At 54.7% G+C, this 15,024-nt stretch overlaps 1 protein-coding gene across 6 annotated transcripts in view; it reads right to left on the reverse strand.

The window, feature by feature from the left end:
* Nucleotides 1–237: 237 nt before the first annotated feature.
* B3GALT5 (beta-1,3-galactosyltransferase 5) overlaps nucleotides 238–15,024 on the reverse strand; it is a 53,088-nt gene continuing 38,301 nt past the window's right edge. For all 6 annotated transcript variants that reach the window (XM_079154934.1, XM_079154931.1, XM_079154930.1 and 3 more), the window contains 2 exons: nucleotides 5,671–5,831; nucleotides 238–4,833 (listed from right to left, as the gene is read on the reverse strand). In XM_079154934.1, coding sequence (XP_079011060.1) covers nucleotides 3,910–4,833 — 924 coding nt within the window. In that variant the 5' untranslated portion in view covers nucleotides 5,671–5,831 and the 3' untranslated portion in view covers nucleotides 238–3,909. The remainder of the gene's footprint in view (nucleotides 4,834–5,670; nucleotides 5,832–15,024) is intronic.

Raw genomic sequence — 15,024 nt, forward strand, 5'->3', positions numbered from 1 at the left:
CGAGGTCAGGGAACGACAGAGGCAGATAACGAAGGATGTGGCTTTCGCTGGGAGATGGAAAGCCACTGGGGGCTCTGAGCAAAGAGTGAGGTGCTCTGGCGCAGTCCATTTTGTGTTCCTATAAAGTAACACCTGAGAGTGAGCAACTTGTAAAGAAGGATGTTTGGCTCATGATTCTGGAAGTTGGAAAGTTCAAGAGCATGCTCCGGCATCCAGAGAGGACCTCTGTGCCGCACGGTCTCACAGGGGAAGGTGGAAGGGCAAAAGGAGGTGAGATCCAGCAAGCAAGGGGGCCAGGCTCACTTTCAAAACAGCCCAGTCCTTCGATAACGACACTAATCCACTCGCCAGGTGGAGGTCCCGGGACCTAACCGCCTCCGCTGGGCCCTGCCTCCTGAGACTGCTGCATTGGGGGCTCTGCATCCAACCTGGGGGCTCTGGGGAACACATTCAGGTCAAGCAGAGTCTCTGATCTACTTTTTCAGAGATTCACGCTGGATGCTCTTGGGAACAGACTAAAGCAATGAAATGACAGAGGCTGGGAGGCCAGGCTGGAGGCCACCGCAGGACTGTAGGTGAGAGGTGGCAGTGGGCAAGGGTGGCAGTGGTGGAGGGGCATCAGGCGGACGCTGTGAAGGCAGAGCCTGCAGCCTTTCCCAAGCCCAGCAGGAGAGTCGGGACACCTCCCAGGCTTTTGCCTGAAGCCACGGGAAGCCTGGAGTCACGCACTGTGACAGGGAAGGCCACAGGGAAGGGGCTGGCTGGCGGCTTTGCTCATCATGTAAAGGTAGGCAGACAGGGAACAGGACAGATTGAAGGGCAGCAGGAGACCTGGCTGGAGACCAGTCGGGTGCCACCAACACATCAGAGGACATTTAGAACGCAAGACAAGGTCCCGTGTCGACCCAGTGTAGACAGGGAAAGGGCAGCCAGGCCAAGCTGCAGACTCCAGCCCAGGACGCCAGGGCCAGAGGAGAACAAGCAGAAGAGACGGGAGGCAGGACGGCAGGACGGCGGGAGCCAGGGGCGGGAGGCATCCTGGAAGCTGGTGCCCAGAACTGTCCAGGAAGTGAGCACCCCGCCAGGTGCCGTCAGAGGAGGACTGAGGCCAGTCCGGCAAGGTCGAAGCTGGGGTGAGTGTGGGATGCAGAACCTGACCAGAGGGGACTTCCCAACACAGAGAAGGAACAGGAGGCTGAAGTGGGCGCCAAAACCTGCGTGGTTTGACCACAGGGACCCAAAGACCGCAGCTGGAGGGAAAGGTCAGGGAAGGTGGCAGTGGGCCTTGCTGTGTGAGATGGGGAAGGACAGCTGGACTGTGTGCCCGGGGGCTGATCCGGCAGAGGGGATGTGCGTGGAGGAGAGGAGAGCGAGGTCCAGGGCAGGAGGCACAGCCTCCAGGTGAGACCAGCTGGGACTCAAATCCAAAAGCAGAGGCACCGGGCCCTGGAGCCCCACAGGCCTCTGCAGATTCTGGGGGTGGCGTGTGGTGACCAGAGGTGTCTGAGAAGCATCCCCAGTAGTGTGGGTGGAGCAGCCAACGCCATGAGCCCCCAGCCCCAGAACTCTGGGAGGGACCGGCTGACAGCCTGGGAGACCCAGGGCAGTGCTGTGACTCACACGGTGGCCCACTGTGGTGTGGGATCACGTCCTGTTTCCAATACTTTCTGGCTACTTACCCTCGAGCTAGGTGTCCTACCGCTCCCTCTGCCTCGGCTTCCTCACCTACAAACCACAGAATCTGGAGGCCAGCTGCCCGTGCAGTTATGGTGAGCATTCGGATGAGGCAGAACATCCAAGGCCCAGGCAAATGGTTTTTGCTCTCAAAACCATTCCTCTCTGGATGCCTGAGAGTGAAGCCACAGTACATCCAGTCCCACTGGAAACTAACGCTGGGTGTCACTGGGAAAGCACAGCCTCTCCACCCTGATCCAGGCTGTCCCACGGTCCTCCTCTCAGGTAAGGACATGAACCCTGGAGCCTGCATCCCACAGCATGCAAGCTGCAATGTCTGGCGCCAGCCCCTGGGTCCCTCTGAGCTTCCCTCCCATCCTGCACAAGTGAGGAGCAGGACCAAGTGAGCACGAAGCTCCCTTTAAGTTCCAGATCAGGGAATCATCTTTCTCTACAGAAAAAAAGAAAACTATAAAGAAACAGAAAAGACGGTTTTGCAGAAAATCCTTTAAGAACACAGGAGGCTGTGGAAGGAGCCCACACCTGTCCTCACCCGTCCCCGCTGCCAAGGGCCGCGGGTTGGTGCTGGACCACCCACACCGGCCTCCATCACAGGTCACCCAGACACAGTATGGCCATAGACACATACTGCACAGGGTGGACCACTAACACAGGCCCAGCCTCCTGCCAGACAAAGCGCTTCACCTCAAAGCACCATCATCTACCCAACCAGAGGCAGCTGGTCCTAAGGAACCGGAGGCCAGGGCTCTGGCAAAACCTGGGCCCCAGAAACAACAGCATCCCTCCAGTTTGCCCTGAGAAGGAGGCTCTTCTGAACGCGGCCCAGCCGCTGAGAGCAGCCAGGATGAGGAACCATCCGCGAGGCCACAGCACGAGCCAGACACAGGAAAAGCTGCACTGGACAGGGTACCAGGCCCTCGCAAGGAGCATCCTCCAGACCCCTGTACAGCAAGAAGGTTTCCTGAGTGCCAGTAAGAGCCTGGGCCAACCTTTGCCAGCTTCGCAGCGGTCTAAAGTCTGGTAAAGTAAAAAGTTAAGAAGAAAAAGCAACCATTCCTATGATAAGGAGCAAGACACTGTGTATCACTGACGGTGGCCGAATGACAAGTCCCACAGAGAAATGCCTTTTCTTCATGGGATCCTGCAAAATCGGCTCACACAAACCTTGGGGGAGAGAGCATGGGAGGTTACCCTCCAGCCAGGGGACTCAGTCGGTCCTTGGTCATGTGAGAAATTCAGTGATGATGAGCTGGGGTCAGTTGGGGATGTGGACACAGGGAGACTTCGGTGTTTTATATATATGGGGCCCTTGAAAGCAGCTTGCCATGGGGCCAAGCAAATGCCTGGAAAGTTCCTAGAAGCTGGCACATCCAGCTGCCCTTCAGTTCTAACCTAGAGCTCTAAAGTGCTCCAGGGCTATGGCTTGTCCCAGCGATCTGCAGCCAAGAGACCGGGTGCCCCGAAGGCTCACACTCCCTGGAGATGTCAGCGGTGTGGCCAGCCTGCAGCAGCCAGACCTGGCAGCGGCTCCTGAGCCTAATCTCTGAAGGTAAAGTCGATTTCCACTGAAGGTGGTGCAGGCAGCAGCACGCAGGCATGCGTACCAGCTGGAATGCACTCTGGGCTGAGTACCGAGTCCCTGATGAGGACTTGGTGCCCGGCTCAGCCATGCCGGGGGACATAAGGAATTGCGGCATCTGACTCAGCACTGGAAAGCATGGGACCAGGAGTGGAGGTGCAGGGCACTCTGGAACGGGTGAGAGTGCAGCTGCCCGGCTTCCTTCCGCCTTTACCACACCATCTTCTCCCAGGGACGGGGGACCCCGCTGGGGCGCCAACCAGAAGCTTGCTCAGCTTTCACTCCTGGTCAGCCTCTGCTGGCTATAAACCTTGGGACAAGAGGCTGTGCCTCTCTGGCTGCTGTTTCCTCATCTGTAAAATAGAAAGGATCGCGTCCACCTCTCCCGGGGACGCTGATCCCTGAAATGAGCACATGCGGTGTACCAGGTGCTCAGCAGGGACCGACGTGCTCGGGAGGCGGGGTCTGGACTGCGGGGCGACTTCTCTGAAGCACACGTTGGTTCTCGTTTGGGTGTGGAGGCCTGAAGAGCAGCGTCCCCAGGGCCCCGCCCCCTTCTCCTCTCTCCCTCTCTCCCCCCGAGGATTCTCAGCAGTGCCCTCCAAACGCTTGGACCCACATGCCACAGGCTCCACTCAGACCTCTGGGCAATCTTCCTGGGAAGTCTCCAGGACATGCCAGTAGGTCAGTAGTTCTTTGGGTGTGACAAAATGGCAGGCCACAATTTTCTTAAAACGGCACGTGGAGAAGCGTAGCCCTTCTGGGAAAAACGTCTGCTGGGAGTGGAGCTCCTCAGGTCTGATCCTCAGCTTGGCCAGGCAGAGCCCCACAAATACGTCTTCGAGCTTAATGAACGGGACACTTTCGGAGACATCGTACACCTGGCTGGCCACATCGCTGGAGAAGACATAGCCGGTGCCGGAGCAGAAAGGTGGGTACTTATCCCAAGGGTACTCGTATTTACTCACAAACCACTTATTGAACTTCCTCCTGATGGGATACTCATTGAGCTTCAGGAAGCCAGTGAAAAACCTCGTGGTTCTGTTCTTCTTCAGCAGTAGCTCGGTCAGATAGTGGACGTTGACAAACATGTCCGAGTCTGTCTTCATCACGAACGCTGCCTGAGGACAGAAGTGGTGGACCCACTCTAAGCCCATCATGGTCTTCAGGGTCAGGTTGAAGTAGACGTCCTTGAAGTTCTTCTGGATGATGTCGCCGTGCTCGTAGCTCTCCTGGGCCACCGCATTCGTCTGCTCCTGGTTGCCCGTGGTGCCCAGGAGGAAGAAGGTCCTCACCTGCCTTCCACTCACCGTCCACTCTCTCCCCCACGTCTTCCGGATGGCCGTGCGCGCACTCGCCTGCATGTGGGATGAAGTCACCAGCAGGACGAGGAAGGGGGGATCTTGCCTGCAATCGATATCTGGGAGCTGAAGGAATGTCCCATATGTTTTCTTGAAAACAAACGGCTCTTCTTTATAAGGAGCCATGCTGAAATACAAGCAAAGCGCTCCCACGGACAGCAGGCCCACGTACAACAGTCTCAACTTCTGCTGAGCCATCTGCAAGGAACAAGACCAAGCCGTCAGCCCTCAGAAGCGGGAGGTGGGACAGCAGGTACTGAGAGACACGGCGAGGTGAGGGGCGTGCTCCACAGCACAGTGGGGTGACCACAGCTCGCACCAGCCGAGTGTGTGTTCACCAAAACCAGGAGGAAGGAATGCGAACGCTCCCAGGACAGAACCGATAAACGTTTAAGGAAATGGAAATGCTAATCACCCTGGTGTCGTTACACAGTGAATACCAGTATCAAATTCTCACCCTGGACCCCGCAGGATGTACAATTAAAAGCATCAAGGTAATTTTTAAAAGCTGTGTGTGCAGGAGCAGGTGGCTGAGAGGCCCCTGTTTACGAAGCCTGGGATCCCACTGCATCCAGAAGAGGAGCAGCATAGTGAGCAGGCAGGTGCAAGGCGGCCAGCAACTCTGGCCATGGCACCAGAGAGAGAGAGTGCAGGGCATCTGGGCAGAGGTCTGCTCTGCAGCTGGCCAGCACTCCAGCTATGGGCGTCTGGGTTTCTGTCCGCAGGTGAGGGGACCAGGACCTCAGCAGGTCCTCAGTCCTGCCCTCCAGCTCCTCCAGGGTGGAAGCACCTGCAGGGCTGGGAACCACTCACCAGACTCTCAGCCCGACTCCCCACTCCCAAGGAAGCCCGGCGTGTCTGACGGGCACGACAGCCTGGGAATTCCAGGGCTGGCTGCGATGCGTTTTCTTACACTGTTTTCTCTCATCTCCCATCTGGTTTTCTTTCACCTTCTTTGCCCTGATCTCGGCTGTTCTTCTCAAGTTCAGGATCGTGCATACTAACATTATCATGTTGAGAGAGCAGGCAACTCACTTTTTGCTGGGTTGGAGACTATCTGGTCTGAAAGCTGAGTCACAGGGCAGAAGCTGAGAGGAAATCCGTCATGAAGGACTGTCGGCATACAACTTTCCACGCGACTGGGTTCCGGGACCGACTCGTTCACCAAAAAGGACGGCTCTGTCTCTCAGCAATCACTAGGAAGGAAGAAACAGTGTTCAGGTCCCCACACCTCACAGGCAGGTCCCCACACCTCACGGGCAGGTCCCCACCACTTGCTGCATCTGTAGTGCCACTCTGCCACCTACCTGTGTGACCCTGAGCATGTGCACCCCACTCCCGCCTCACTATGCTCATCTGTGAAACGGGTACAGTGAAGCCAACAGGCCCAGCATGATTCACCTGCCCCCCCCGTGGTGACCACATGCCAATGGCGAAGAATCCTTGCGGGTCTAATGGGTTGCACCTCACAGCTTTCTAAGGAGGTGTCCCGAACTCATGAATTAACAGTCCAACTTCTCATCCTGACACTTCACCTTGTCTGTGGAGCAGAGCGAATGGATGCTGCCTCAAGAACTTAACAGAAATGAGGAAGCCCATCAACCCCCACTCAGTGGCTATGAGTTAAAAAGAATGGCTAGGACCCATTATCTTGGGTGAGAGTACAGAAGGGCCAGCAAGAAAAGAAACTGGCGGAGTGAAATGACAGGGGGTCATTTTGATGCACAGAGTCCCTCAAATTTTCATTAAGTCAAAACTCTAAATATATTCACTCTAAAAGAAATGAAGCTGTAACCCCAGTAGTCTGGGAGGCTGAGGCAGGAAAATCAAGCACAAGTTCATAGCCAGCCTCAACAACTTAGCAGCTTATGCAACTCAGGGAGACTCTGTCTCTAAATATTATAAAGGACAAGGGGTATAGCTCAGTGGTTAAGCACCCCTTGGTTCAATCCCTGGGACCAAAAAAGAAAGAAATGAAGCAATCACAGAGCATTCTAGAACCAGCTCACTCTTCAGGGACCTTCTCCTGAGGCAGACTTAGCCACACTCCTGTTCTGCTCAGGGTCCCTGCAGGTTCCCTGTCCAGCTGGAGTTCACTGTGACCCCAGAGGAAGCTCTGCCAGAGGCAAAGGGAAGCAGGAACCCCTCTGCTCTGTGCCCCGGGATGCTGGGCATGCCCCCTTCTTCCTTGTGAGATCATCTCCCCACCTGGCTAGGATACGCAGGTCACAGGGCGTGAAGACCAAACCACGGTCTCCCCTATATTTTAGAGAGAAACACAAAACTAAATGCAAGAGAAGGATGAGACCTTCCGACTTTGCTTCCTTCTTGGACAATCGGGCTCTGATTTGACAGGTGGCTTCAACAGTGAACCTCAAACTGTCATTCCCCACAGCCGACCTTTTCTCAAGACCCTTCCTGTGAATCCGAGTTCCCAAGCACGGACAGTCACGCACTCACCGCGCTGGCCTCTGGCTGAATACCAAACGGCAGCCCAGGGTCAGAGCGGGAGCCCAGCCCAGCTGGCAAAGCTGGGTGCCTCTGTTGCCATGAGCAGCTGGACTATCTTTTCTGCCTAACGTGGAGTGACCCAGACACCACCTCCAAAGTCACACCTGGAATCCTGTTCATAAAGGGTTTGCATCTCTGAGTCTGTGTCCTCCATCAAGGGATCAGGCACCCCATCGTCCACTGAGGGGTGCGACAGGGTCCAGTCACGCATGGAACACGCCCCTGCCGGCCTGCCACTGCAGATTATCTTAAAACCCACATGTGGCTTGGTTTTAGTTATTTTTTGTTTACTTTCTCTTCTCTTTCTCCCCCTCCCTCACCCTGGGAAGACAAGATCACCCTTCTTCCCAGCCCAGCTGCGTTGTAGTCCTCGAGCGCACACACCGGAGGAACAAAGCCCTTCCTTCAGACCTCAGGAGCGGCCAACAGCAGAAGAGCTAAGAAACAGCTCTCTCAGGGCCACAAGTGAATGACGCCCTGGTGTGGCACACCCAGAACGCAGCCCTTCAAAGGCTCTGTCTTCCTCCTGACCGGCAGGATCACAGCTCGGGGACAGATCCCATGTTTCTCCTTTACTGGCAAAGAAATAAAGCTTCTTTTTCCTTTTTCTGAAAATCATGTTCTCCTTATTGGATTGACACGGGGGACAAGGACTGAGCTTTTGCTAACAAGTGAATTCAGGGAGGTGCAGAGATAGAACTGAAACTGCATCTTCTGGAAAGAGCAGTGTGTCCCCAGGCTGGAGGCAGGCGACCCTAGCAGATGCCACTCTGCTGTACCTGGACACAGCCATGAACGGGAACCATCTCTGCACGGAATCCTCACTTCCAAACACACCTGGCTCAGGCTGTGAGCCTGGTCAGCCCCAAGTGGACGCAGAGTTCACCCAGCAGTCTGTGGGTCCAGGCGCTGCTCCAGAGCCTGTGAGCAATGTAATCCCAGATCCAGCGCCTTGGAGCTGGAGTAAACATGCAGCGCACGTGACCTGGAGACGAAAGCAGCCCGCTCCCACCTGCTGGCCTCTGGGTCACTGTGTCACTCCAGCTGGGAGGCCTGGAGGGCAGGGGTGTGTCCTGTGCCTCTCCTAATGCCCCAGAGGTCAGTGTGCAGGTCAGAAGGGGCACTGACTCTAAAATAAGGTGGAACAAGTAAGCCACACACGCTGAGCTTCTGGGCAGGAAGGGCTGTCTGAAGGAAACCCTGAAGTCAAAGTCCTGGCCTCTCAGCACACGGAGGGTCCGGCACCCTCCTGGGCCTGGTGGGAAGACCTGGCCTTAAGCCTGACCACAGCTACAGTCCACAGAGGTAAAGGGATGGGAAGGCCACATTCCCAAGGACTAGAAAACCAGAGGGACAGTCTGGGAAGTTCCATTCAAGATGACGGGGGACCACCTCTTGAATCTGAAAGGAAAGCAGTCCACTGTGCAGAGCATAGAGCCAGGACCAACCCTGGGGCCAGACAGAGCCCCAGGACCACAGCACACAGCCAGGGCATGTCCCAGGACCCACGTCCCCTGGACAGGACTGGCAAGAGTCCAAGTCAGTCGGTCACCATGTGGAGGATGTGGTATTTGGTCCTTGAAGGGCAAGTATGACGTGACAGGGGGACCCAGGCAGGTGAAAATTCCAGACCCAGGGACTCGGGGAGTGTGTGGGCCTGGGGTCTGTGGCCTGCTCCACAGTCGCCCTCACAGATCTTAAAAGTCTCATATCACACAGAAGAGCATCACGGGAACACAGAGCAAACAACGTGGGGGTCCCTTCCACCTGAACACAGGGGCTCTCAAGCTTGGGAAGTGTCGGGATCTCCCAGGAGGCCTCTTCAAAATCTGATTTCCTGGCTTCCGTCCCACTGAGATTCTGGTAGAGGAGGCTGGAGCCCAGAAGCCTGCATTTCAACAAGCGTCCCTGGTGGCGCTACTCCAGGCCACCCAGTGGGCACCACGTGTACAGACAGAGTCAACCAAGTGTGGAGAGGGCAGCACGAGCCAGTCGCCCCAGACCACCCTCACCTTCTATTAAGGAGTCCCCTCCCCTGACATCCCCTTCCCTGAGTGGATGCCGAAGAGACACCAGCCAGGAGGCAGGGATGGGAAATGGATTCCTGGTCACATGTGGTCTGCGCCAAAGAAGAGCAGTGTTCCCCACAACCAACCCCATCCCAACACCAGACTGGCACAGCCCTGGGCCTCCCGGAGGAAAGACACGCCAGAGGTACATCTTCCATGAGACTGAGGAAGCCGAGGTCCAGGACCACTGGCCTCCACTGCTCCCTTCTTAGAGAAGACAGCCCTCCACCCAAACTCTCAGGCTGTAGCCACCGTGAACCCTGGATCTGCCCCTGGATCGAGCAGAGGGAAGGAATTTCCAAGTGTGAGCCAAGCAGGCCACCCTGGTGCCCTCCCAAGCAATCATGGAGCAGAAGTAAGTGCCCAGGGAGACCCTTGGAGGGGCCCAGATCTACCGGGTGGCAACTCCAGCCTGGCATCCAGCTCCCTGCTGCTGAACAGGACCAAGAGTCAGTCCCAGAGGCACAGGAGCCTGTGCAACTCTGTGCTGTGGTGGCTGATTTTATGTACCAGTTTGTATGGCCCAGCCAGGGGACCCCCAGATGCTGGATCACACGTCTGTGAGGTGTTGAGGGGTGAGACTGCATTTGAATCGGTGGACTGAGTGGAGTGGATGGCCCTCCCAAAGGGGCTGGCGTCAGTCACTCAGCCAAGGGGCCTAAAGCGATCAAAGGACAGGATTGCCATTGAGGGGACTTCCTCCTGCGAGGCTGCTGGAGCTCTGTCAGGCTTCGCTGCCTTGGAGTGGAAGGGACACCAGCTGTGCTCATGTCTCAGGCTGGTGGCTTTGGGACTGGAACCTACGCCATCAGCTGGGTCTCCAGATTGCTGACTGCAGAATGGGGACTGTCTGGCTCCATAGCTGTGTGGCCAACTTCCCATGTGAATCTCCTTGTGGGCCTGGTGCTGCTCTGGTGCACGAGGGAGCCCCTGCCTCATCCTGAGCAGCCTGGCAAGGAGGCTTCCAGGGCCCAGCCTGCTGGTGATGGTGGCAAAGGTGCTCCGAATGCTTACAGAAGAGGTGCCAATCATGAGGTAGGAAGCCACTCAGGAGGACAGCAGGAGGAAGAACACATCCCAGAGAAGAACTGGCAGAGACGGGAGGCAGAGGCCCTAGGCCACACAACCCAGTCTGCACCAGGGATGGTTCTGGAAAAACAGATGTTTATATGGAATTTGAGGATATCATCCTGGTCTCGTAGCAAAGTCCAACAGCTCACTTTACAAGGGAAGGTAAGCATTCTACCTAAGGAAAACCGTCACAAGGCTAGACAAAGATCAACAGAGGACCCACTCACATGCGGCTCCTGACAAACAACAAACACATCACAATAATGAAATGGGTGAGGAGCCATCTTGCAACAGAGCACGGGTCAAGCAGATGCCACATGGGGAAAGAAGGGCTTAATGCCACAAGCCAGCAATCAAACCAGAGACGTCATGTATTGAAAGCTGAACAGCCATGATAGTATACTTCTGGGAAGAAACGCTCTCTGATCTTGAACTGGCTCATTAATTTTAAACAGGAGACACAACACACACACACACCACAGAAGAAAGGCTGAAAAAGTGACCTCAGAAGACACCATCAGGAGTGTGAAAGGCAAGCCCAGGCTGGGGAAAATATATGTGCCACACCTGCATCTGACAAAGGACGACTATCCAAACACGTTGAGAATCTCTACAAATCATTAAGGAGCAAAAACACCCACCATTTTACAAAAATGACTTACTAACAGATATTTAAAAAAAGAAGATACCCAAACAGCCACATGCCAAGAAAGGTCGGCACCACTAGTCATCAGGGAAATGCAAACAAGCAACCTTGAAACACCATTGTCACCCATGAGCAATGACCAAATGAACCTGGAGACACCACCAAGTGCTGCCAGGAACACGGAGCCACTGGCTCTGTCTTCCTGCACCAGTAGTAGCCACCCTCGGCTAGACCTAAGCTGTGTGACCCAGCAAGCAGGCCAGCCACGTGCACCCAACACAAACAACTGCCCCGTCCACCAAGAGTCACAGTCCAGATGTTCACAGCAGCATGGCTCTATACTTCCCAAAAATGGTTCCATCAGTCTGGGACCAAACAGGAGAGAGAAACCACACAATAATTTGAATAGGGAATCATTTACTATAATAAAGAATTTGAGAGTAAGAGATTAACAGTAAAAAAGTAAAAAGAACTCTAAAGCATAGAGGAATAAGCATACATAAGGATCAGCCCTACACATGAAATCAATCACCCAAGGAAAAGCTCCCACACCCAGGATGAGCTCTGGACCTTGCTGGATCTGCATAGCAGAGCACTTGACATCCAACCTCTGGAACTCACCATGCACCTGCCCTCTTGGTTGCCATGGAATACTGCCTGGCAGGTGGGCTCTGCTATGAAACCAAGGGGAGTCACTCTGCTGGGTGCTGTTGGCATGCTACAGGAGCCTGCTAAACCAGTGCTCCTGGACCACGATGGGAAAAATCTTACCCCTACAGTGCTTCTCAGGCACCCTCTGTGCTATGGTTTGGAGGTGAGGTGTCCCCAGAAAGCTCACATGTGAGACAATGCAAGAAGGTCTGGAGAAGAAATTATTGAGTTTATGGCCTTAACCTAGTCAGTGAATTGATCCATAATGGGATTAACTGGTAACTAGAGGCAGGTGGGGGTGTGGCTGGAGGAAGTGGTTCACTGGGGGCATGGCTATGGGGTATATATTGTGTATCTGGAGAGTGGACTCTCTCTCTCTCTCTCTGCTTCCTGATTATCATGTGAGCTCCTTCCCTCTGCCACACTCTTCCACCATGATGTCCTACCTCACTTTGAGCCCCAAGGAATGGAGTTTGCTCAGTCTATGGACTGAGACCTCTGAAACTGTGAGCCCTCAAATAAACCTTTCCTTTTTCACAGTTGTTATGGTCAGGTCTTTCAGTCACAGTGAAAAAGCTGACTAAAACAGAAACTGATACCATGAAGTGGGGTCATTGCTCTGTCTAACCTGACCACGTGGTTCAAAAGTTTTTTGGCTTTTTGGAACTGGTGGGAGGAATTTTGAGATGTGTAGCAGGGCAAGCTGGAAATGCTTCAAATTGTTCTAAGTGGAATTTAATGGCCGATTCTGGTGGGAGCTCTGAAGAACAGAACGCCAATAGGACTGTGGACAGTGAAGACAGGGCTCAAGAGAGTTCAGAGAAGAATTTGGACTAGAGGCCATTCCTGTTATGTTCTGGCTGAGAAGTTGTCTGCATTTTTCCCATGTCCTGAGACTATCTGTGAGGCTTATTTTAAAAGCAATGGACTTCTTAATCTGGCAGGAGAAATTTCTAGACAGCATAGCATTTGGTAGTGCCATGGATAATGCTGGAGGCTTTTAGACAAGTTTATTAAGATATTCAAGAGCTGAAAGCAGAGCAGAAAGATTTGAAAACTCGGACTTAAAAGGTGGGGAGAAAAACTGGGAGTAAGCACCATTGCAACTGTTCAAGGCATCACTGCCACTAAAGAAATGCTGAAGACTTGGCCCAGAGGCAATGAGAAAGGTGGTCTGAGGGCATCTCAGGAGCTGGCAAGACCACACAGACTCAAGGAAGTAAAAGTGAAAATTCTCTGCAGAATTAGGCTAGTGGATGATTCTAGTGGGGAATCCTTCTTGCACTAGGGGGCCAAGGAAGTTTTTTCAATGAGCTCAGCCACCCAGACACTCAGAGGCTGCTACAACCAAGGTCCCTAGAGGCTTGGTTACTGCTCAAGATAGTGGCAAGCCCTGGTGTCAACCACGTGGTGCTGGTTCTCTGAAACCATGAGCCTTAAATAAACTTTCCCTCCTCTACCATTGTGCTGGTCAGGTCATTTAGTTACAGCAGGGAAAAAGCTAACGAAAACAGTTTTTACACACATGGAATGAAACCTAGGATTACCAAGGCAATCGGCCATGTTGACATAAACTGCAATGTTTTTAAAAGTGCTCCCGAGTGACAGATGCACTTCTCCACTACGGCATGTAACAATCATTTTCAGCTCTATGTCCAGTAGACAGAGCGAGACTCGGAAGGCAGGAGGAGCCCCATCCGCATCCGGGGATATCCACACCACCATGATGAGGTGAAGACTCGGGTTTTGTGTGTGTGCATGTGCACTGGGAATTGAACCCAGAGGCGCTCAACCACTGAGCCACATCCCCAGTCCTTTTTTTATTTAGAGACAGGGTCTCACTAAGTTGCTTTAGGGCCTCACTAAGTTACTGAGGCTGGCTTTGAACTTGTGATCCTCCTGCCTCAGCCTCTGGGATTGTGGGCACGGTAGAGCCCGGTGACTCAGTGATTTCTTTCCATGACAAAGTAACGGACTGCACTATTGTGGGTCAGCACCTGTTCAACTGTGGCAATCCACCCCCCAAAATCCTCATGCTCAAGCTAATCCCCAATACCTCAGAAACATCTCATGACCATTGTCCTCATAAAAAAGGAGAAGTTTGGCGGACAACTGGGAGCATCGTAAAGGAGGCCGCTCGGCACAGCGCTGGGACTCGGAGCAACCACTGGGGCTCCGGCGGCTGCCCAGGGGAAGAGTGGCGAGGAGAGCTGTGTGGACTCAGGACACCGGGGCCTGCCCTGAGGAGGAGGAGGAGGAGTGTGGCCGCTTGGATTCGGAGTGACTGCACCAGAGCTACAGGCGGTTGCCAGAGGAGAAGCTGCGCAGCGAGCTGTTTGGACTCAGAACGACGCTTCTGAACCCCGGGGCCTGCCCTGAGGACGAGGAGGAGGAAGAGGAGCGCGGCCGCTTGGATTCGGGGTGACTACACCAGAGCTACAGGCAGTTGCCAGAGGAGGGGCTGCATGGTGAGCTGTTTGGACTCAGACCACTTCTGAACCCCGGGGCCTGCCCGGAGGAGTAGGAGGAGGAGGAGGAGGAGGAGCGCGGCGGGTCCTTTGGACTCGCAGTGACTACATTAGCGCTCCAGGCGGCTGCTCAGAGGAGAAGGCGAGTGGTGAGTTGTTTGGACTTAAAGTGACAGCTCCTGAACACAGGGGGGGCTGCCTGGAGGAGAAGCGTGGTGGGACGCTTGGTCTTGAGTGGCCGCACCAGAGCTCCGGGTGGTTGCCCAGAGGACCCGTGCAGCGGGTCACGTGGATTCAGAGCCACTCAGAGCGACCGCTCCTGAACACTCGGGGGGTTATCTGGAGAAGGAGGAGGAATGGGGAGGGTCACTTCGACTCAGAGTGATTGATTGCCCAGGGCTACGGGTGTTTGGTGGAGGTGGAGGCACGCAGTGAGTTTCTTGGACTCCTAGTGACCGCACCGGAATACTGGGCGGCTGTCTGGAGGAAGAGGCGTGTGGCGGGTCTCTGGGATTCAGAGCGATTGTACAGGGCCCCAGGTGGCTGCTCAGAGGAGGGGCCGCATAGCCAGGCGATTAGGTGCAGAGCAGGGTCCCAGGATCTAGGAAGCTTCTTGGTGGAAGAGCCGCACAGAGACAGGCTTAGGGTGGAGCAAAGGTTCCAGGCCTGCGGGCAGATTCTCTGAGGAGGGGCAGCCTAAGGAGATTCATCTGCAAAGGGTGAGGCTCCCAGGCCCAGGAGGTAGGACCGGGCCCCTGGGAACTTTGCAGAGGAAGGCAGCCCAGCCCAGGCGGGTAGCTGTAAATTGAGGGGAACCTCTAGGAGGAAACTGAACCAGCGAGACCTCCCACCGGGTGAGTCTTCCCTGCTGGGTGAGGTTTCCCACAAGGACGGTAAAAACCAGAGACTCAGGCCCAAACAGGCCTTGCCTCAGCCCGCAGCCTAGGTCCCCTTTGGATGACCATTGGTCAAC

This window comes from Sciurus vulgaris (assembly GCF_902686455.1).
Source record: "Sciurus vulgaris genome assembly, chromosome: 10".
In the NCBI taxonomy this organism is placed as follows: Eukaryota; Metazoa; Chordata; class Mammalia; order Rodentia; family Sciuridae; genus Sciurus; species Sciurus vulgaris.